This window comes from Spermophilus citellus, assembly GCF_964194105.1.
Source record: "Spermophilus citellus genome assembly, chromosome: 13".
Taxonomy (NCBI): Eukaryota; Metazoa; Chordata; class Mammalia; order Rodentia; family Sciuridae; genus Spermophilus; species Spermophilus citellus.
Genome location: NC_138193.1, coordinates 23,336,513 through 23,360,896, shown reverse-complemented (window position 1 = coordinate 23,360,896; position 24,384 = coordinate 23,336,513). Strand labels below are relative to the sequence as shown.

The 24,384-nt window shown below is 49.8% G+C and overlaps 1 protein-coding gene and 1 long non-coding RNA gene across 2 annotated transcripts in view; both read right to left on the bottom strand.

The window, feature by feature from the left end:
- LOC308633024 overlaps positions 1 to 24,384 on the bottom strand; it is a 426,181-nt gene that overhangs the window by 56,335 nt on the left and 345,462 nt on the right. The window lies entirely within an intron of this gene.
- On the bottom strand, positions 518 to 7,825 carry LOC308632388 (uncharacterized protein; the record flags this gene model as incomplete). The annotated part of the gene is made up of 9 exons (XM_081264472.1): positions 518 to 764; positions 2,687 to 2,801; positions 3,774 to 3,890; positions 4,057 to 4,154; positions 4,349 to 4,463; positions 5,538 to 5,768; positions 5,935 to 6,050; positions 7,571 to 7,685; positions 7,805 to 7,825. 9 exons carry the CDS (start codon positions 7,823 to 7,825, stop codon positions 559 to 561), a joined length of 1,134 nt encoding a protein of 377 aa, XP_081120598.1. The 3' UTR covers positions 518 to 558.

The following is a 24,384-nucleotide window of genomic DNA, read 5'->3' as shown; positions in this document are numbered from 1 at the left end:
CCTGAGGCTCACCTTCCAATTCCATGCAATTTCCCTTAACTCTCCCTTTCCCTCCCGCCTATCATCCCTGTTTAATGTTAATCTTCTTCTCCAGCTCTTCGTCTCTACCCTGTCCTTGGTTACTCCCCTTATAAGAAACGATTTATAGTAGAGGGGGTGGAGAGAGAGAAGGGGAGGTGAGGGGAGGGGAGGGGAGGGGGGATAGTGGAGAATGGGATAGACAGCAGAATACATCAGTCACTAGAAAGGCAATTTATAAATCAATGGAAATGTAACTGATATGACACAGCAATCTGTATACGGGGTAAAAATGGGAGTTCATAACCCACTTGAATCAATCTGTGAAATATGGTATATTAAGAACTATGTAATGTTTTGAACAACCAACAATAAAATATTATAAAAAAATATATATTTTAAAATAATAATATATTAATGGAAACAACAAATACAGGATAGTGTAACAACTGTGTTACTAAACAAGGTCAAGGACAATGGCAAAGTATAGATTCAAACTTTGAAGCAAATAGTAATCAATGTAAATATTCCTGGGCTGCCTCAGCCCCGCCCAGGCACACAGCAGCAGAATGGTTTTGCAAGCATCCTCAGGAGGGCTGGAGCCTTCTTTGCAGGACCAGAGGGAGGTTGAGGCTGGATCCATTCATCATTCTTTTGGGAGAGGCTCCTTTTCCTCAGCACAAAGTTGGATTTTTTGTGAGGATTCTTGGCATAAAATACATTGGCCTGTGCTGGAATCCTCAGCTCTGGGGAGAGAGGGGTGTACAAAAAGAAGGTGGCACTCAGGAGGTGCTCCCTAGGACACCCCAACATCTGAGAGCCTGTGCCAGAAAAGGCCAGAGCCACACACCTGAGAGTTCCCCAATTCAGCACCAATACCAACAAAGACAGCCTCCACAGTCCTCCCTGAGGAAAAATTAGGCAGAGCACTTCAACAGACCTAATGTCTGTTCCTACCAAAGGCTTTGGACTCCAGAACATCTCAGGTCCTCTTGCATCTGCCAAAGCACACCACTAGATTTACATCTGAAATCTACCACAAAAGGCTCCTGTGCTGAAGATTCAGTCCCCACATGAGTCATCTTCATAGGTGGGTTTGGAGAGAAGCATTGGATGGTGAGTGCTCTAATGTCAACATGAAATTCTCATTCAAGATGAATACACTACTGGGAGGTGGGAGGGACTGGAAGAAAAGTGGAGCATGGTTGGAGGAAGACCTAAACAGGGTTGCGCCCTGGGCAACAGTACCTTGTTCCTGTTGGCTCCACTGAATCCTCATTCTCCAAGTAGAGGTCCTCCTTCTCCTCTCCGTCTTTCTCTCTCTCCCTCTCTGCCAGCCTGGTTCTCTCTCTCCCAGTCTATGCCTTTGTGGCAAGGGCTGAGGAGCTCTCCACTGCCACACACTAGAGCTTTATGGACAGCCTCAGTGCAAAACCAAAGAGAAAGCTATGAAACCTGGAGAAAAGGACTAGGATTCCTCCTCTGAGTTATTTTCCTCAAGTATGGCCACAGTGAGGACAGGCTGACCAGCATGGATACCACAATAGAGCCATGCTTCTGCATTGGTGGAGCCTGCCTCCATGTGAACCAGGCTTCTGAGAATGGAGGCCACATTTCAAATGCTGTCCTACTGAGAACAATGGTTCCAAAGACCAACAAAGGGAATGCTTCCCTCTAACATGGTGTATGGCCCAGTGGTGCCATGACCCCGAGTGGGGGAATACAACAGCCTGCTTCTCCTTCCTCTGAACACCTGTTTCCTGTTGCCCTCCTCTAACCTAGAGCCTGTTCTCCATCCCTTCTGGGTTGGATGTGGGGATCTCTGCTATGAATTTCTTAGGCTACCAAGGCCCCACACAGACTTCCTCTTCCATAGACTCTACTAACCTAACAGTAGGTTAAGATAGGAGACAAGTGATCCTAGAACTCATAGGGATGGTGGTCTTCAGCATACATAGGCGGGGATAATGGCTGCTGTGCTGTTTGGCTCACAAAAACCAACCAACCAACCAACGAAAAAGCACTGGCATTATTATCAGATGAGCTCTGTGGCCGACATGCTCAGGAATCCCTCATCTGACTTTAGTTAGGGATCATAACCTGGCTATTGTGATCACTCCTTGGCAAGTGGACTCAGGTGCGGAAGACCATGGAATTTATGAAAAACAAATGATTCAGGCTGTCTCCCAGGCTGTGTTTTCTTCCCAATTTCATCCTGTTACTGCTTGCTAGAATCCTGGCAATGCTCTGCCCAGGCAGTGGTTTTCTGGTCACACAGAAGGCTTTCAATTGTACTGCTTCAGTTCACAAAATGCCAGTTCCATCTTTAGCCCATGCATTCCCATGTTCCTCTGAAACCACTCCTATCCCAGACCATGAAAGCATACTGCTCCTGGAAAGAGGCTTTCTGCCTCACTCCTCAATGATGTCAGCTTTGGCTGCCTGTTCATGTCCAGGGGAGGCACCTGGTGGGGAGCTGCAATATCCACTGGGGTGTACCATTGGACCTCGAGACCTTCCACCAGCAGAAGTGCAGTTGTCTTTGTGCACGAACCCAACACACCCTGTTGGAGTGTTCTTGAGGGTCAGAGACTACTCTTTGGTTCTAAGAGTTGACCTGAGTCCACCTCCTGACCTTTGCTCTCTGCCATCTGATTGTCTCACTTACTCTGACGGTGAGAGATGATTTGGCCCAGCTCATATTCCTCCGGCTTCTCCTGAGTAAGCAAGTGTAGCTCGAGGGCGCTGCGGATGACGTCAGGAGCCCTATCCTGGCAGGTCACCTGGAGCAGCATGGGAGACAGGCCTTCAGGAAATGGGCCTTGAAGTGTCTATCAAGGACAGTGGGCAGGGGCATTCCTGAGGCACCTCCACTCTAAATATAGGGCAACATCCATGACCCTACTACCTGAGGCTGGCCTCCTACTCATCGCGTGGGCTCTTCCCACAGGCTACTAGCCCAATCCTTGTACATAGGACTTCCTGGGCCTGCCATTGCTCTTTGTGGAGCTGCACTCCTCTCGAAGTGAAAGGACCCCACTACCTGCATACAGATGCAATCTCATCCCACAATTTGATAGGAATGGGACAATAGCCTCCAAGATCCCAGGTCAGCCCGAGGATGCAGGCGGCATTGGGAATGGCCTAGGCACAAAACCTAGAGGCTTTGGTCTGGATTGCCAGGGCCAAAAACAGACCCAGGAACATGACCACACGCAGGAGTGCTGAAATATAGCCACGAGAGCTCCTGGCCTCCAGAGGCTTAGTGCTGGCTGGGGTGTAGGAGGGCACCTCATCCAGCAAGGGTGGTCATTGGGTTACCTGGACATTTAGTGTGCTTGCTCCACATCCATATCGACTCTGCAGAGAGACCCTCTCAGCTCCTTGTTCAAGGAACATGCAGAACCTCACACTGCTGTCCTCCTCCATAGACGTCAGCATCCCATACAAGGGAACCTGCAACCTAGGTCCTGTCCTATTCTCATCTTTCACCCATACCTGCCCCTGCCCTTCTGGACTGCATGCTGCCACCTGACACACAGACTCCCTCAGACATGGCGGTGGACAAGCTGCTGCTCTCCCTCATCTCAGCTCCAGCCCTTCACACTGACCTCTCCCTTCTTGATTCCCATCTATCCTCCTGATCATCCAGAAGCTCCAAATTCAAGAGGGCATAAGTAGTCCATGGTATTGGACCAGTGTCTGCTCCCCACCCAGGTTTAAGCACCAGGGGACACCCCTGCTCCCAGGCTTACCAGGACATTCTTGGCCATCTTTGGACTTTGTGTTTCTAAGTGGACACGAATTAAGCAGGTGTCTCCCACCTGCTTGTGGGAAAGCGGCCTGGAGGACTTGCAGGTTGATTCTGAGAACTGTGGGGGATGGAACATCAGCAAACCCAGAAACAGAAAGCCACCCCAGCCTGTCAGTTGGCTCTATGGGCTTCTAGCACATGTGTCCAGGTGATGAGGCTTCCTATTTCCCCAGGTGGGAGTGGAATGGCAGCACAAGTACAGCTTGAATAAGGTAGGTGTTTACCTCCTTTCCCTTGACCTGGGGACGTTTCCTCACGATGAAATAGTTTATTCCCGGATTCATGGACAGACACACCAGTGAGTGGTCAGATACCTTGATTTCTGCAGAGCAAAGTGGAGAGAATTGGTAGGTGGCACTCAAGGATTATACCACAAAACACCCACAACCCGTGACAGTCTCCTCCAGGCCCACCACACTTTGGTGTTTTGGGGCCATGGCCCACTTTCTCTTGGCTGTGAGTTATCCTGAGCCCACTGTTGAGCATGTCTCCCCACTGTCTGATTGTCCTACTTACTCTCATTCTCAGACATCAATCTCAGCAGCTCAAAGTTGTCCACATCCTCATGCTGCAACAAATTTTGGTCCAAGGCTCTGCGGATGAGGCTCATCACCGTATCCATACAGGTCACCTGGATCAGGGTGGGACAAATGTCATCAGAGAATGGCTTTTAGAGGAGCTAACCAGAAAACTGTGGTCAAACATTCAGGAGAAACCTCAGCTACATATACAAGGGCACAAGCTTGTTATCCTGCTACCTGAGTGTGGCCTCCATATACCCCCTGGGTTCTTGCAATGTGCTACTAGAACAATCCTGGTACAAATATCTGCCTGTACCTGCCATCCCCCCTCCCCCTGGGGAGCCACATTCCACTCAGCTCAAAGGACTAAACTGCCTATGCACAGACACACTCTCATCTCACTGAGATGACAGCAATGGGCCAGGGATCTATGCACCATGTGTGCTCTGGGATGCAGGCTGCCTTTGTGGGTGGAAGAGGCAGATGCACTGAAAATTTTGGTCCTGATTGCCACTACACCAAACAGACTCAGATACAAGAGTGTGCACTTGAGTGCTTCATGATAGCCTTGAGAGGCCCTGGCCTCTGGAAGCTCGGTGCCGGTCTGGTTGTAATGATGTACTTGACTCAGCACTGGCAGTCACTGAGCATGTCTCCTCTGCAGCTGGACACCTGCAGCATTAGCGTGTCTACTGCACATCCATAGAAATACTCCCCTTTAGCTCCGTATTCACATACATGCACTGGCTGACATTCCGAAGCTTTTGCATGACCCCCCAGGTGATCCCGACCCCAAATTCCTACACCAAGTCATGCTAAAGAGGTTCTCTTCCCTGCCACCAGGAACACATCCCCTCCTACACATGGGACAAGTCACTGCCACCTCCTCTGCTCCAACCTCACTCATTGAGAATACCAAGTTCTAGGCACTGCAGCCTGCACCCTGGACATATCTTTGACTTCATCTGTCCACAGTACTTCCGTCTGTACTTCTGGCCTGCAAAACCCACAATACACAGGCCCACTCACCGCTGGCGCTGGGCATGCTGATGCTCTCCCTCCTCAGGTCAAGCCCTTAAGACGGACCTCTCTCTTCTTTATTTCCCACCACAGCCCCGGGGTTGGCTGTGTCTCCTGCCTTCCACTGTGTGGACACCCAGGAGGCAGCATGCTGTTGGGCTTACCAGGATGCACTTTGTCTCCCTCAGGCTCTGTCCCTCTAGGAGGACGTGAACAAAGCGGCTGTCTTCCACCTGCTTGCTGGAGTGAAGCAGTGAGGAGCTGCTACTGGTGACTTCTCTCATGCACCACTCATTGCTTTGGGTGGCCTGGGGCAATGGTCCTGCAGCCACTGCAGAGCTGCTGCTCACAGCTGCTGGGATCCTGGATGCCACTGCCACAGAAGGCTCCAAGAACTGTGGGGGATGACAACATCAGCAAAGCCCCGCACCTGTACCCCACCCAGCCTGGCAGTTGGCTCTGTGGGCATTCTACAACATCCATCAAGAACCTGAGGTTCTTGTCCCCTTGGATGATGTGGAGTGGCACCAGGAGTAAAGAGTGAAGAAGGTGGCTGTTTACCTCCTTTGGCTTGACCTTCAACGACTTGCTGGCAGCTGTTTCCCAAAGAAGAAAGTTATAATCCACTCCTCCGTCCAGGTCGTAATATACTTTCCCATCAGCAGGGATCCTCAGCTCTGGAGAGGCAGGGGCAGAGGCGTGGTAGGTGACACTCAAGGAATACACTACCCAACATCCCCCACAACTGAGGGCCTCTGCCAGCTCAGGTCTCACACACAGACCTGAGAGCCCCCGAATCCAGCTACTGTTCCACCAAAGACTCCCCACTGATTCCTCCCTGAGGACCCTCTATGCACAGGAGGTCCACTACAGGAACACCTTTCAAGGAAATAGCCCCTTGTACCCCAGAACCTCTTAGTTCATGTTGGGCCCACCAAAGAGAAACAGCTAGACTTTGTATCTGGATTGGTCCCCAAAGACTCATGTGTTGAAGGTTTTCTCCCCACTGCAGCAATGATCACAGGTGGGTTTGGGGAAAAGCACTTGATGGTGGGTGCCTCCACCTTGCCAGTGGATTCATCCACTCATACAGGGCTACACTAATTTGAGGGGTATGGTTTGGAGGTGTGTTGAGCGTGGGTGGAGGATGTCCACAGCAGGGCTGTGCCATCCAGAGCAATATATTTCTCTTGAGTTCCCTACTTCTGCATTTCCTCCTCATGAGTATAATTCTCACTCACATTTTTAATCAATTTATTGTTATACTTCTTGTTCGCCTTCTGTTTCTCCTTGTTCTTGTTCTTCTTTTTTTTTAATATTTATTTTTTAGTTATCGGCGGACACAACATCTTTCTTTTCTATGTGGTGCTGGGGATGGGACCCGGGCTGCACACATGCCAGGCGAGCGCGCTACCGCTTGAGCCACATCCCCAGCCTGTTCTTGTTCTTCTTCATCTTCTCCTCATGCTTTTTCTTATAGTCATCTTGACCTTCTTATTCATGGTCTCCTCCTTCAACTTATTTTCCTTTTTCTACTCCTCCTTCTCCTCCTCCTCGTCCTCCTCCTCCTAATCCTCCTCCTCGTCCTCGTCCTCGTCCTCGTCCTCGTCCTCCTCCTCTTCCTCCTCCTCCTCCTCCTCCCCCTCCTTCTTCTTCTTTCTCTCTCTCTCTCTCTCTCTCTCTCTCTCTCTCTCTCTCTCTCTCTCTCTCTCTCCAAGAAGAGTTTACAAGGTGTGAAGGGTTCTATTCTACCACATACTTCTCTCTAGAAATGGCCTCTGGTCCTAAGTGGACTCAGTTTGCAATGAATAGAAAGATTGGAAGCCAGAAATGATTCTTCATTAAACTGCTTTTTTCATGTACTCGTCTAGGTCAGGAAAGGCTGCCAAAGTAGGCACCCTGTGGTTGTCTGTCTTCTTTGACACAAGACAAAGAAGCCTCTCTTCTTGGCCCCTTGTGGATAATAGCTTTGCAATGCCTCCTCAGGCCAAGGAAAGAAAATATGATAGGCAGGTCCACAGCCCCTGGGGAACATGAAGAACCTGCAGATTTATGCCCCATCATTACACTTTGTTTTGTGCATAAGTCCCACCATACTCTTCCTGGGCATTGGGTCAATGCACACTGTGTTTTGGCTCCCAGTTATCGTGAGCCCACTGTGACTCACTGCTCCCTACCCTTTGATGGTTCCACTTACTCTGATGGTTTGAGACAATTTGCAGAAGTTCGTAGTTTTCTGGATCCTCCTGCTGGAGCAAGTGTGCATCTAAGGCCCTGCGGATGATGACTGGAGTGCTGTCCTGGCAGGTCACCTGAGCAGGGTTGGAGAAAGCTCATCAGAGAGGGAATTTGAGAGTAGCTACCCAGAGGACAGTGCTCAAGGACAACCAGAGACAAGAGAGCTCTCAACACAAGGGCACCATCTTGTTACCCTGCTACCTGAGGCCTTCATGTGATCATGTGGGGTCTTCATATGAGCCTCTAGTCCAATCTTGGTACAAGAGTTTGCTTTAACCTGCTATGCCCTACAGGGACAAGGGAATAAGGACCAAAAGGCTTTGTACAGACACACTCTAGTCCCATCAAGATGGGAGGAATGGTCCAGTGGACTTCCATATCCCTGCTCTGGTCTGGGATGCAGCTGCATTTTTGTGTGGACCAGGCACAAACCCTAGGTGCTTTGGTCCTGACAGCCAGGGCACAACACACACTAGGACTCTTTAATGATAGGCATGGAAGTTGCTGGGCTCGAGAGTGTCAGTGCTTGCTGGGTTGTCAGGAGGTTTAGACCCAGTAGGTGCAGTGGTTCAACATGGCTCCCCTGGAGGTGGACACCAGAGTCTCATGATGGATACTCCACACCCAGGAAAATTCTGCAGAGAGAGCCGCTAAATCTCTATTCACATACATGCAAACTAGGACACTAATGGGCCCCTCCAAGGCCCCAGTTGTCTGTGACCCACACCTACCCACCCTAATCATTCTACAATGGCTCCCTTCCCTTCAACCAGCAACATGTCCCCTCCCACACACAAGAAAATGACTGCCAACTCCTCTGCTTCAACCTCCATGGTTCAATATACTCTTCCTCAATATCCAAATCAGCAGAGGATGGCCTGTACCCTCGATATTTCTCTGACCTTCTCTGAACCCAGCACTCACTCCTGCACTTCTGACCTGCACACCCCAAAACATGCAGACCCACTCCCACCCAAACCTGGCATGCTGCTGCTCTCCCGCCTCTCTCTTCCTCATTTTATGCTCTCCTTCCTGACCTTCTAGAAGCTCCAGTTCAAGAAGACAGGCCTAGTCCAAGGTGTTTGCTGTGGACTCGGTCTTCCCCAGTGTGGGCTCCCAGGAGACTCCCCTGCTCGAAGACTCACCAGGATGTTCTTGTACTGTGTTGTCCTTTCGTTTTCCAGGTAGACGTGAATGAGGCACCTGCCTCTCATCCGCTTGTTATATTGGGGCCGTGGGGAGTACCTAGTGGAGACCCCTGATGTCCTGGATTCCAGCTCTGCCCCTTCCCAGGGAGAAGGCTCTGGCTCTGGGGTTGGCTTAGGAGCCGTGACAGGAACTGAGCTTGTAGCTAGAGGAGAAAAGATGCCAACATGACTGCCTTGCCCTGACCTTCGCATAGACACACAATACCCCTGCTGCCAGGAAGAACTCAGGCCCTTAGCCCACACAGGACCTCTTTGCAGACTGGGGTCACTTCCTGAATGGACAAAGGCTTATCCTAATTTCCAGCCCAACACCAGGCATACAGACTCCCTGCAGTGGGACAACAGTCGGACCTTTCCTCATATACCCTTAGGTACTCACCCCAGTCCGCCTGGCTCTCAGGCTCTGCCTGGCTTGATATGCCATCTTCAGTTGGGGCCAGGAGGTGGTGTGCTTGGAGCTCCAGGTACAAGCCAACCAGCAAGAGCCCCATGTACGGCAGCAGCAGCTGCAGACTCAGAGAGCCTAGAGGCTGATGGGAAGCCTCGGTGTAGAAGTTCACCCAGGTCCCCAGGAAGGAAGGTGAGGCACTGTGGGGAGGCAGGTGTGGAGTCAGCAAAACCCTGGCCTTGCCTTCGCCATGGCCTCCAGATCAAACCTCTGACCCTACACTTCTGAACCGTCCCTGGTTCTGAACACACCAGTCCACCTCAGACAAGACACAGTGGCTGTACAGGCAGGGACAGGACAGGTTGCTAGGCAAAGAACCTTCAAGGAAGGAGCGTTAGATCCATGGTACGACCAGCTCTCCCCTCCTCTGGGCAGGCCTGACACTCTTCTTCCCCTTGGCTACGTGCTCTCCAACCTGGAATGCACCTTCCAGGAGTGTCTGTCCTCCTGCCCACTCTTCTCAGGGCTCAAGAGACACCTCCTCCCCTGGCGTGGGCTGCAATGCTACCTCATTCTCTGTGACTTCTCACTAAGTCCCCCTGAGTAGCAGTGGACCTCTCTTTTCCCATGAGTGCAGACCACATCTCTGTGGCCCTGGGGAGGACAGGGAGGTGTAATGTGTGGGATCCATTGTCCCAGGGGCTTCCCCAAAGGACCATGACTCCACCTACAACTCCCTGCCTTACCCCTCCTACTGTCGAAGCCCCACACCTTACACTGCAGGCAGAAAACAGAATTGGGGAGAGCAGTCTTTCCTCAGCCTTCCCAAGTCAAATCACCTTGCAGGTCCCTATTCTGGAAACAGGAGCCCACCCTCTTGACCCCAAGCCCATTCTAAATTGAAGTTGGTCCAGGGGTCCACCATAGTCACTGAAGAGGACAACGTGCAGTTATGCCTCATGGAGTCAGGGATGCAGTCACATGTAGGATATGTACTCATGGCACCTGCGGTTTTAGGCTGACCCCCATGAAAAGGGACACAATGGCAGTCATTTGCACCCCATTTTTCACTGAATTATGAAGCGTGACTGGAAACGTGTCTTCACACAGTGGGTGCTTTCTCCATGTTCATCAGTGAATGAGCCCAAACTGCTTATTCCCACATATCTCTGGGTGTGGGAGCTGCCATGTCCAAAGCCCCTGTCCAGCTATGTCCCAGCTAGGACGCTCTGTCCCACTATGGAAACTAACATGTCTTTGTTAACCCAAAAGTGCTTTTCCCAAGGCCCGAGTTTTGAGACGCCTCTGGCACAGATCTACGTTCTTCACAAAGCCAACATCAACCAGAAAGACCACCTGGCCTCACTGAGTCCACCTGGGAATGAGCTCAGCACACACCATTGAGCTGTGGTGCCCAGTGTGTGGGGACTGCTCCACGGACCTCTGTGGATCAGCTGGAATCAGGATGGTTTCTCTGCCTGAGAGGGAAAATTCACTCCCCTTGCAAGGCTGTGGCAGGCACCTCCAGGACTAGTCCCATTCGGGGCTGACATTCCACTATGAGTGTGGTCCTCTATCTCATTATGTATCACAAACCTTTGGGTCCCTGAGAGGTACATGGCAGCCCCAAGACCCAGGCATGAAGGGGCTACACACTTGGGCTTGGTGGTCTGGTGCTTACCTTGGGAACAAGAGATCCAGCACCTGATGGGTGGGGATGGAATCCCAGGAGATGAACCCCATGTTGCTGCTGAAATGTAGGTTCCTCCCACAAATGACAGGCAGGAGCTCATTCCTAAGCTGGTCCTGCCTGTAAGGTTCAAGGCTCTGTACCCTGAAGGGCTCCTCCGTGTTCTGATCATTTTCACCCTGGGTTAGGACCAAGAATGGTGGGTTCAAAATGGAAATGGTGACAAACAGAAAAATGACTTGTGCCAATACACTAGAGTCAAAGCACAATGGGACAGTTCCCATCAGTACACACACACACACACACACACACACACACACACACACACAGTCAGAATAGGAGTCCTGGGCCATTCATCAGGGATCAGACTAGAGGGCCTGCTGGGCTCACCTGCCCTGTGCTACTCACTGTTACTCTTGAGCTCCTCTGCGACAATCGCCAGAGGCTCTGGCGTCTAAGATGAAGCCTCACCCAGTGTATCCACAAAAGTGCTAGTTGGCCCCCCTGAGATTCCTGGGAGCCTGAGGCTCGGCATTGTTTGCAACCACAGGGGAACATCCTTCTCACTCCAGTGTCTCCAACCAAATGAGCTCGGATGGCTTGGTCAGTGAAGTGGGTGCCTGGATACCAGGGTTCCATGTTCTGTTTGATCCATTGTCAAGGCAATGATGTCATTTCCTGTGCCTATACCTGAGTCTCTTTTCACATAAGACCACTTTCAAAAGCCCTATGGGCTGCTGATTTCTCCTCCATGCCTACCCATCTCAGGTGTGCAGGTGTTCACCAACAATCACCCAAATACCCCCACCAGCATCTGCCCTGCTTAGTGCCACTAGAGTTCCAGCTTGGAGCCTTCAAAAATGCATTCACAACCAGTCCTTCCCTCTCAGCAGCTTTTGGACCCTGGTCCCATCATTGTGCAACTCATGGTGTGCCCAGTCTTTTCTGGAAAGTAGTTTAGCATCTAATCTCTAGGGTTTATTGTGTCTATTGGCCCATAACACCCTCTATTCTCTCTGAAACCAGAGATGGGACTCACAGGTGGCTAAAGCACAAATGTAGAGATGGGACAATCACAAGAAGGGGAGAGACAAAGAATGCACCCTAACTCAATCAGGCCTGTGTCCCACACAGGGACATGGCCAATGTCCGTCCCATCGTGGCTGCAGTTCCCACTCTATACCATGGCAAGCTGGATGTGACTGAGATGCAGAGGCTGCTCCCCTCTGCCATACAACTTCCCAAGGCTTCTCCTAAGATTTCAAAAGGGCCAAGTGTGTCTAGTGTTGGGGTCTCACAGAGACTCCGAGGTACCACAGCATCCTGCTGCCCAGAACCAGTTCACCCCTCACCTCAAAGGGGCTCAGCCTCTGGATTCATGGGAATTGAAGTGGGTACAAGTGATGGCATATCATCTCCAAGACTGAGTTATGCCAAGTCCATGACCCCTGTCTGCATCCCTGTCTCCAGCACCACTCCCCCCTCTCTTTTTCCTCCTCAGAGCAAACAAGTCCATTTAGCAAGTTTGTCCTGGGATAAAGACATGACAGTCACCCATCCTCTCATCACAAAAACACTGAGGCTCAGCCAACATGGATCCTACCAGGAACACAGGCATAAACTCAGACTCCGATCCTCCCAGCCGAGCCTCAGTGGAGCCTGGACTCCCAGCCTCCTGAGTCAAGGAAACAGAGGTGCCTAGCCGAGCCACCTTGGATGCAGCTGCACACAACCTGAACTTATCAATGCCCCTTGCTCTCAGTTGTGAGTAAGAGGGGAGGTGGTGTTCCACAACCCTGGACATCAAGTGCAGTCTCCAGGCTTTGGGGTGTGCCCTGGCCTCTCTCTATCTGCCCAGGCACTCCAACTCACACTGGCCTTTTACCCAACCTCCTCCTAGGGCCAAACTCAATCCTGCCTCTCAATTTCTGCTGCCTTCCCCAACACACTGCTCCCAAAAATGAGCAGGGCTGGCTCTCTGTTATCATGCTGGTGCCAGCAGAAATGCCACCCCACTGACATAATTCTGAGTCCCCACCTAGGCACTCCAGCTGTCTTTGCCACACCTGGCCTGTTGGGGCTCTGGCTCTTTTCTTTCATGTGCATGTGTTTTGAGGTTTTGAGTTTCTCCCATTGCAGAACTGCAGCTGTAGCAGGGTAGAGCTCATGAGGGTGACATTCTGAGCCACATCCAATCCCATCAGGACTGTTAACTGGGGTGACTGCTGGAACACAGTGATGAGTTAACACATGGGGGGTAGTTGGACCCACCTTGCCTCTGAGTGGCTTCCTTTCAGGACAGGAATGTAGGGATGGGAGCCCCTGGCGTGGGATGCTTTGGACAAGGCGTGACCATGGGCTCTCTTTCCTGGCAAAAATGGCTCCACTGAGCATGGAGAGCACTGTCATTCCTACTGGCTAACAACAGCCCTGGACCCCAGAAAGGAACCCACACTCAAGTTTTACGTCTGAGTGTGCGTGTCCTCGATTAAATGAGGTCTCCTGATCCCAGGTGCAAAGGGGTAAGTCCTCTAACTCCAGGGGCCATGAAGGGACATCTGAGTTTCCCCTGTCCTTCTTTCCCTCTCTGAACCCATAGTGTCCTCACACTAACCACAGTTAGGACCCTGGCCTCATTCCTCAATGAGGATCATTAGGCTCCATAAAGGACAGTCTCTAAGATGCTCAGTGGACCAACACCCTCTGCACAACCCATAACCCTATTCACCCAAGATGCAAGAGGATTTCTATTCAGGAAAACCAGGAAAGGGAGAGACTTTCTCAAGGACACAAGGACATTAGTGAGTGAGGGAGTGATTAATGGATGGAGAACTATTTTCACCACCAACTTCCAGGAGCATATATGGCCCTTTGGGCACAGGTCCATACCCTTTTTTTCCAATCAAGTTTTTCAGAGAAGTGAGGCTGCCTTCTAGATGGCAACTCCACACTAAGGGGGTCTCCTACTTCTTCCACATGTACATATTGCAATGGGCCTCCCACTATGTGCATCTGAGAACACTCTGTGGGCATCTGTAGCCTTTCAAGACCCCAGAAACCATGAGGGCACCCCAGCACCAGCAGAGCATTTGTGCACATCACAACAATCACCCCGGGTGAGAACTCTCCATCCACTCTGTACTATACTGATCAGTCCAACCCCTCTCCTTCCTGTTTCTTGATTATACTACCATGGTTCCCACACATGGATGCCAGGGTACTTGTGGCCCACCCCAACCATTTGGGTTCCAGGAACAAATGACACAGTGGAATGTGTTTGGGAACTTCTGGATGACGGGAAGTCCCACCCTCCAGGTTTTCATCTTCAATGTAATGAGTGCAGAGGGAGCCAGGATGGATCTGTCAGGTAGAGAGAGGTGGGAGCTGAATGAGCCTCAACTAAGTGCCCAGGACTCTGGGTTCAGAGCTGGTGTTATGTGGAATTGTTGAGAGATGTGAAGAAAACCCAGCTCACTGTATGCAGACAGCAGATGCCCTCACGTGGTCAGGCTGCTGTGCTTCTCAGAGCCCCAAGATGTTCCACAGGTGTGGAGGTGGGGAACCCACGTGCCAGCCCAGGCTGCTCCTGAGCATCTCTACCTGGATTCGAAAAACGTGACTCTGCATTAGAGTCATCACATCAATGTATCCCGGCCCCCCACCCCCAAAAGTTCTCTCAGAGACACTGAGGTTCCACTGGCTCTGGACTTGCCCTTTTCTCTGGGATTCTGGGGGACCATTAATTAGGAAGTCACAACAATTCTCAGCACACAGGCTGAGCCCACTGAGATCCCAGGAGTATCCAGGCATTGCTTCTATTTATAGTCCATCATGACCCACGACACAGTGGACACGTATTGCACTCACCTAGAGAAACCACCAGGCCCAGGGCCTTCGTGCCACTGGCCTGCAGAGACCTGGAGGAGCAGGCAACCTATAGGCTGCGTGGAACCAAAGACCCTAGATCCTGGGATCTGAGCTGGACACACAGCTCATGTGCACACAGTCACCACTGTCACTGAGAGTGCAACTGAAACACCCGCAGAGTTAGCAGTGGACCTGGTATGCCCACGAGTGGGGGTGATCTGCATCCCTTGAAAATGATCGTGTCCAGAGAAAGGCAAATTTTGTAAGACTTCACTTATCTCAGATTCTCAATTATCAGGTTCATAAAAAGTAAATACAATGTTCTTTTCCTGGGCCTCAAGGGCACTAGAATTCAGCATTGATGGCAAGAGTATGTCCACGTTAGTTCTGGAGATGCATAGTGGTGACGCCTGTACACCAACATGAACATGCTTAATGCCACTCAACTGTGTACTCCAAAATGGTTTAATTACAAAACGGATGTTTGGTGTCAATTACCATAATGTAAACACTTGGGAGACTGCTGATTGACTTATCTTAGCATAGTTTGTGTTGTGATGGCAGAATACAAGACACTGGGTAATTCATAGCACAGATTTTATTTCTCAAACTTGGGAGGCTGGAAGACCAAGACCGGGGGCCAACTTGTAAGAACGTTCTTGTTGTGTCCTCCTGGGGAAGCAGGTGAAACAGGGACAAGGGCTGATTTGAGAAGCCCTTTCCCAGGGAAGGAGAATCCATGGCCTAAGCACGTCTTCAAGTTCCCACCCACTAACACATCATAAAGCAGAGACAGAATAGAATGACAGCCCATGCTCTCCAGAACATCCCAACTTTTGGCATGAGTCCATTTCTGCAACATTTCACAAGTCATGATTTTGGATAAGACAAGAGTTAAGCTGAACACATGGGGAGAGGGCTCCCTTCTCGGCTCCTGCTTGCAGTGTTGCATGTGGCCTTACAAGCCATCACTGAGGTTCTGCAAAACAGCCCCGACTGCCCCCCCATCACATCCCCATGAGGCTGACTCACACACAAGCCCTGAACACTCCCAAGTCCAGAAACCAGAAACGTTACAAGAAATCCAAGGGAGATTTGTTCAAAGTCCGCCCCAAACACCAGTCCACACAGGCTCAAGTCTCTTACAAAAATGCCAGAGTATTTGCATCTAAAGGCTGCATATCTTCTTCCTGTAGCACTTCCATTATCTCTAGATGACTTCTGACACCTAATACAATGAAAGGGCAGTGTCACTCTCTGTAACACTGTAAGATCCAGGAAACAATGAGGAGAGAAGTATCTGTCCAGAGAGACACAACTCCTTTCCTAATAGTTTGGATTTCCAGCTGGTGGGGATCATGGATGCAGAAGAATGGGTGCAGGGCCAACTGCACTTTCTTGCTTTGCATTGAGGGGAGGAAACACTGCAGCCAGGATGAGGGCTTCTAGGAGCTGATATCCTTCAAGTCAACATCTGGACACATCTGACCTTCAGGCTGGAAGACTTTCTAGCAGGGGATCCAAGGACTTGCCTACTGTGGAAGGAATCCAAAAGAATAACTTACTTTAAAGGACATCAAAGAGGTTCAGGAGGGAGGGAGCCAACCCAATTGTCCAGACCACTTTTAGAGGTCAGGGGGTGGGTTCCAATGCAAACACCACAGTCCCATGGAGAATTCTGCAGTGTGTTGGTGATTAAGGAGAATGTGTGAATCCAGGGGTCACTAGGTCCTCTCAGCCATAAGGAGGGAACCTGCCATAAAGGAACTAGGACAAGGGTGCGAGGAATGCTCACTGGGGGGAGATCTGAAGGAAGGAAAGTGTACTCATTAGAAAAGTGTCCCCTGAAAATTCTTAGCCAGCCTAAAGTCGTGTGAACTTGTGTGGAAAAAGAGTCTTTGCACAGTGATGAAGCTAAGAGCTCACATGATGGAATAAAGCATCAACTGGGCCCAAATCCAATATCTGATATTCTTGTAGGAAGAGGGGAGTCTGCACCCAGAGACCAGGGAGACTTGGGGATACAGCCTAAGTGAGGATGGAGTCAGGAGGGGATGCCCATATGGGAACCACAGATCGTGGGCTGCAGTAGTAGAGTGGGAAGGGCTGGGAGAGTTGGGGGGACAGTCCCCTTGAAACCTGGGAGGGGTTATGGCACTGGGACAGCCGAACACCTAACGTATTGAGCCCCTGGAGCTCAATGGAAGACCCTTCCTCTGTTGTCGGCCACCCAGTTAACAGGCTTTGGTTGCAGCAGCCTAGGACCCAGCTGAAGGTCTGAGCATGTTGGCCATGCATGTTGGATCTGGACCACAGACACCCTCATCAGAGACTGTAGGGTCTCAGCCCTGAGGCAAGATAAGCACTAAGTCAGGCCAGGTGGGGAAAGGGCTAGGCACACACTCTGGGGGCTGGTGCCTGTGTTACTGGGAGCACTTCTGATCCCAATTCCCTGATCTGCTGCCAACACAGGCTACAGAGGAGGGTACAGGGACAAAGACCATGGATCTGCCCCACTCAGTGGGCCCAGGCATGTACCATGGCCAGCAGCCTCATAACATGCCCAGTGAGTCCTGAAGCGGCCCCCTCTTCCCATCCTGAGAGCTCTTCCCTTCCTCATGTGCCACTAGCTCCCCACTGTCTCTGGCAATATCTACTCTGTGAGATGACAACATCCATGGGTACTGCTCTCTCATCCCAGGACAGTGTGGTCCCACACACCCTGGTGAAATGGGCCACCTGGAGGCTGGACCTGGAGGTTGTTGAGGCTGAATGGTAGGTGTGGTCCTCTGGCACTTTATTATTTAAATTAAAAAAACAAAAACAAAAACAAAAAACGGGTCTTGGTGCTCAAAAATGTTTGATTTGCATATTCTCATCCGCTAACCCCAATATTTTCATTATTTTCTCACATATGAAATCTTACTAGCAGAAAGTAAATTTCGTATTATACAAAGTTGATTGAAATAACATTGGTATAAATAATCAATCACCATACTTTCAATTTTTGATCTGCTTTCCAGTTAGAAACCACTTGGATACAAGAGAACAGAGGACAGACTGATGAAAATGCTTGAAATGACAAGAAGCTCCCACTCAAGCTCAGCATTCAGTCCTGGACAGGGTAAGACCAAGCCACTTTGACATCTGTTCCAAAGAGTCTACCAGACAGAATCCTCTGAATGATCCCTGAGTGAGCCACAGGAACTGGCTAGAAAAGCCTTCACATCCTCAATACATTCTTCACTTCAGAATACTGGACAACCATTGATATCCATCTCTTGTCACCTTGCTCCGCAGCCAACCATTCTTCAACAAATTCAAAGGAGCAACTCATGCAAGCACACAGAACGGGATGTTCACTACACACATCCATGTGCGAAAAAGACAACTGGTATTTCTTGTTTGGGCTATTTCAAATGAAATCCCTTCTGCATGACCTCCACAAACCAAAAAAAAAAAAAATTGTGAAATTCCCAAGTAGAAGACAAAATACACTTGCCAAGGAGGCAGTGCCAAGAATTTTGATACTCCAAATGTAGAGTGTGTGTTTAGCAGGCAGTCACAGTTTCCATGAGAGAGTCCCATGAAATCAATTAGGAAGATCCATGCTCTAGCCCAACCATGCAAGTGATGTGACCTTGAAAGAGTCACTTCGTCTTAGCAACCATTACCACTAACCACTAAGTCGATGAATAAAGGTCCTCAGGTGTCAAGCAACACAATGTGGGATGAGCATGGATGAGGATGAGTGGGAGAAGTCTCCAACTCTAACACAATTAGGGAAGGCTGTGCCTGCCCTCAAGTGGCTGGGAGGGGGGGTGGCTGGGATCCTGCCACAGAGAGGGATTCCAAACCTCGCATCCACTGACCCAGGCCAGAAGACCAGGTAGAGTCCAAGGATCCTGGGGTGGCCCAATGGCAATAAAGGTCAAAAGGAACTAGGGATCTGCCTGGACCTTCAATCCCCTACTCTGAGCAGGGCTGCATGACCAGGCCAGAGGCCATCCACAGCAATCTGCCTTTACAGGAAAACAGGGACTGCAGGCTGCCTCTGGCTCACTGAATCAGGGTGGTGTTTTCATAAAGCAAGACCACTTCCTCACATTTGACCAGCAGCTCATGCGCTGACAGCACAATGGCTGGCTTGACTCAGGCCCTGAGAAATGAAATAGAAAATTCATAGCAAACCCATCTTTAGCTCTTCCACATCATCAGGGGGTGTGATTAATTTCCGTCAACAAAGGGGTCTGAAATGGTGTCTAAACATGCTGGGGACTCACCTCTGTGTGGAACTCTTCAGGAAAAAGGGGATCAAATCTCATGAAGCAACTCTTCTCTCTTCTAGCCCATGGGCAATGCAAGGAACCTGCATGATACCAGAGGCTCACTCTCTCTTCTCATGTCTTCTGGAAAGGATTCATTAATGCTTCCTTCAAGGTGAAGAAGAAGCCTGCATTCCCAGCTGCACAGAGTGTCTGAGGGCACTGTCTCCCTTAAAACCCTACAAAAAAAACAGGTCATTAAAGAGGCATATGGATTAGAGTACATGTTCAATGATCCATCCTGCCTGGAGCCTTCCACACGCCCATCTTCCACATTCACAGAGCAATGCTTGGCCATTCTCAAAGACCAGGAGACCATGATGCTCATCACCAGGAAGTCATTAAAGGACTCGAACAGAGCAGCATGGATTGCAGAAGGTGGCACACCAAGGATCTTCAGCACAGCTGCTAGAACACAAGAGCTTAACTTCAGTATTGACTTTCTGCCACCTGCCAAGTACGATATTAGTGTCAATCACAACATGCAGACATCCAAGTAGTGGGTGACACTGTGCATCCATTCACAGAAGTGGGCAACATCTGCATTGGAACAAGGAAGTATCTTATCCTTACTCATAAAAATCATCACAAAGAATAAAATGGATGCAAGACTTCTCATTTCACTATTACGTAGCTGTTGGAATTCCCTATTAAATAATACCTCCTCCAAAATAAAAAGTATCTCAGACATGTGTCAACTATTCAATGGATGACATTTTAAAAACTACGGCCTTTACTTAATATTTATGTATGCTATATCCCTGCCTAAGGCTCTTTGAGAAAGGAGCACATAGAATTGGATCTTTGAAAATCTCACATTTGCTGATAAATATTACTGCCGATCTCAGGCATGGCGAAGTGAAAAGTGGGACTTTGGATACTCAAAGAACACAATGTTGTGGGATTGGTGTCCCTGATTCATACATAGCAATGGTTTCTATGAAAGCCAGTGAGGGAGCAGGAGTAAGGAAGCTCATTGCACAGATGACCTCAGGGGATACTGGCGGATAGGCCAAACTGGAGAACATGTTCCAGCTAACATTGGTATTTGGGCTCCTGAGCCCAGTCCTGTTTTTAAAAAAGTTGCAGACAGGCAGTGTTCATTAAAAAATGTCTACCGTTTAAAAGTGGGTAATTTAAATGTCATCTAGGTACACATCTGATAGAATGGTCTGCCAACCTATGAATTTCATTCTAGCAAAAAGAAAAACACAGACATGAGACATAAAGATAAAACCTTGTCTTCACCAGGATGCCTAGAAATTGGTTTTATTTGCCTCATGCAAATATCTTTCAATAGAACTTCTGATTTCTGAATGAACCCATTCAATTTTATAATGCACAGATCACAAGGTTTTCTTTACAGAATATTCTCTTCTTCTTAAAGCCTCACATAGAAAATGTCTCACAGGACATAGGAGGGGAATGACCCAAAGAATGAGAGAATGGCTGGAACCGTTCTCAAATGTGCCCATGTAGCCTAAAGTTTGAAGGCACCTAATTGTACTCTAAAACAATGATGAACCTATTTGATCCATTAATTAATAAATATCACCACTTTACCACTTGAACCAAATCACAGAAAACTGGAAACAGATAATCAAATTCCTCTTCTCCCATCACCGCCTGGCCCAGACTCTCCCCAGAAGTGGCTCTGGTCATCTGTTTGTGAGGGAGTCACCAATGGTCCCCTACCTCCCAGAAGAGAGGATCACCTCAGCTACTGTCCCTAAAGGCAAGTGATGGCTGCAGTTTCCACACTGTGTGGATCTGGAGAGACACACAGTGCCGCTGGACCAGCCTATGTTCAGGGCTGTGTCTGTGTCCCACAGCTGAAACATGTGGTCCAGGGTCTTCTTTCCACCCACAGGTCCTAAGAACTTGCAGGCAGCACGTGCCTCCTTATTCACTGTGGCCTCAGACTTCCTGCCAGTGGCCATTTCATTGTACATGTCTTATAATTTAACACAGCATTGAAACGAATTTCCTTCTGGGAGCTTCCCAGGGCACGTACCAAGACCTAAATTTCTGTGTTGTAGGCAGCATAGCATTCGTGCATTTTTTAAGTTTTATGGATAATGTTAAATGTGCCTCCAAAGTGTATGAAAAAAGCTTATCTTCCTATCCCCTCCCAGCACATATTATCAACATCTTTAATTTTTGTAAAAAATAAATAAATAAAATACGTCATTTGAGCCTGTGATCATCTGCTTGCCAGCTGTGTTCCAGTGACCTCCTCCCGTGCATAGTGCTCATCTGTGTTTCTCCTCGTGCCTCCTGTTCTACTGGGTTGCCATTTCCTCCCAATCAGTCCCTCTGTTTTGACAATGTTTGGGGCATATTTCGTTGGAGAGTAGTTTCTAATGTCGATGGTCAATTGAACCATCTTGACAGCTTTGGGTTTTGACGACTGAAGACAACCCTCCCCATTTCTAGGCCACAGCCTCTTCTCCTAGATTTCTACCAGTGTTCCAGTAAATATTTCATTTGATTTGGTTGGTCTCTGTGTCTGGGTTCAAGACTTAGGTCCTTCACTTGCTAGCAGTGACATTGTGCTTTCTGGTTTGTTGTGTTGGCTTCTTGGGGACACTGTGAGGATCAGGTAGGCAAGGAAGGTAAAGTGGTTGGCCCAGAGCATGGCCCAGATGGAGCGTTTGATCAACATTATTTGTAAAGTGACAGCTGTCAATTATCACACCCAGCATGAAAGGCCATCATAATAATCATCATTATTAAAATATTGGTCACAATAATGTTTTCTACTTCCATGGTACAACTGTATTATACTCTCCATGAGTGAGGTCACAGGCCATGTGTCATTGTGTGCCTGCTTCTGTCACTTAGCCTGGAGGCCCCTGGGATACTTTGCGCTTCAGGACTGGAAGCTCTTTTACAATACAGTTTTGAAGTGGCCATTGGTCGCCTGATGGTACTCCATGGGGTCATCTGAGCCTGGCTTGCATCTGGCTCCTGCAACCAACATCCTGTTTTGCTAGAAACTCCATCGACAGAGGCTTGGAACTCCTGCTCTCTTGTTCATCTCTGAAGTTCTGCCAGTTGTTCTCAGATGGCTCCATCTCCAAACCTTTCAACCCCCTCCCCTGCTCCAGGGCTTTGAAGCGGTTTCTTTGGAAGCTTCTGCACAGGGTTAAGGACAAGCCATTCCTCACATGCTCCTTCAACAGGAGGAAGGGAGGGACCAGAGGGGCTACGGGGAGCTACCTCCTGCTCTGTTCCAGGCAGCCACTTCTAGGCTGGGGCTGCAGCCTGGGGCTGTCAGGACGGCTCTGGCTAGGGGGGAAGCCCTACCCAAGCCTCGGTCACAGCCTCCCACGCCCCAGGGCAGCTGGTGAGCACTGGTGGAGGGTGGAGGGGAAGGCTTGCTCCCCAGGAGTCGGGTCTGGACAGCTTTCAGGTGGGAAGAGACCACTGGTCACCAAGGGGATGTGAAGCAGGGGTGACCCAGGGCAGCCATGAGATCTTCTCTAAAGACCACTGTGGTCCCAGCAGTACAAAGGGACTGAGTGACATTATCACTCTTCCCTGTTTTAAGGACAGAGGTGTGGAAGGGATTCCTGAGAGTCACGGAAAACATGGCTCACAGGTTTCAGTTTGCCATCAAGGAGTGACCTTGGCCGCACTGGTGGCAATTCCCCGGACCCTTGATGAGCCCCCTGGCATCTTCCCAAGTGAGTCCTCCCAGGCCCAGTCTCAGGGGGCAGACGGCTGCTCTGACCGCTCTCCCTGGACCTGAGGATGACATGGGGTTTTGAAATTCTTTTTCTTGCCACACTGGGCACTGAACCCAGGGCCTTGCACATGCTAGGCAAGTGCTCTACCACACAGCTCACCCAGCCCTTAGAGTGACAGGTTTTGAGAGCATTGGCTACCTGAGACTTGGTGAGGTGAATCCCCATAGCCCTGAAGTCAGCACGTTTCTCTACCAGCTGCGTTTGCAGGGTTAAGGTCTTAGCCTGAGTTTTCCCTTATTTCTGCACTATTTCTCTCTCTCTCTCTCTCTCTCTCTCTCTCTCTCTCTCTCTCTCTCTCTCTTTTGGTACCAGGGGTTGAACCAAGGGGCGTTTTACCACTGAGCCACATCCCCAGCCCTTTTTAAAATACTTCATTAGAGACAGAGTCTCACTGAGTTGCTCAGAGCCTCACTAAATGGCTAAGGTTGGCTTCAAACATGCCATCCTCCAGCCTCAGCCTCAGCCTCCAGCGTTGCTGGGATTACAGGCATGCACCACTGCCCCCCAGCTCTGCACTATTCTTAATCAGAAAACCTGTGGGGCTATGTTTACTAGGTATGAATTGAATTGCTCTCCAGAGAAAAGAAAAAGTGACACAGCCCTGCTGTGTGGGCAAATCAGGGATGACCCCAGGACAGGGTCAGCTTTCTCTCCAAGGAAACCCCACTGCCAAAAATGAGCCACTTGGCCAACACAGTGGTGCACTCCTGTAATCCCTGCACCTCGGGAGGCTGAGGCAGGAGGATCAAAAGTTCAAAATCAGCCTCAGCAATGGAAAGGCACTAAGCAACTGAGTGAGACCCTGACTCTAAATAAAATTCAAAATTGGGCTGGGGATGTGGCTCAGTGGTCAAGCACCACTGAGACTAAACACCGGTACCTCCCACCCCAATAAAAAGAGCCTCTGCTAAGGACTTCCATGTTGGCTGAGGCAGCTGCCTGCAGTGGGTGTCCTGCAGATGGCAGTCAATCTCCCCAGGCCTGGGCTGTGGGTAGGGGTTGGCCCAGTGACCAGGGGTTATCCCCCAGTTAATGATCACTTGGTATTGTGGTTTGGATGTCAAATGTCCCCATTGCCCATATGCTAAAGGCTTGGTCACCAGCCTGTGTGGCCCTTGGGACATAATGGAACCTTTAGGAGGTAGGGCCTCGTGGAAGGAATGAGATCATTAGGGGTGTCCCCTTGAGAGGATCTTGGGACCCAGCCCAGTCCTACCCCTACCCCCTACCCCCATCCCGCTTCCCCGAGGTGAGCAGCCTTTTCTGTCACGTGCTCCAGCTGCCAGGATGTCCTACTGTGCTGCCACAGGCCCAAAGCAACAGGGCTAAGGTCCCATGGACTGAGACCTATGCAGCCATGAGCCAAAAGAAACCCTGTTTCCTTTTAAGGGGATTCTCTCAGATGCTTTGTCACAGCAACAGAAAGCCGACAGCACCCTTGGTCTGTGCCCTTGCTTTATAGATGGGGATGCTGAGGGCCCACAGGAAGCCGAGCAGCCCCAGGTCACATGGTCCTGTAAAAACAACTATTATCCATTCATTC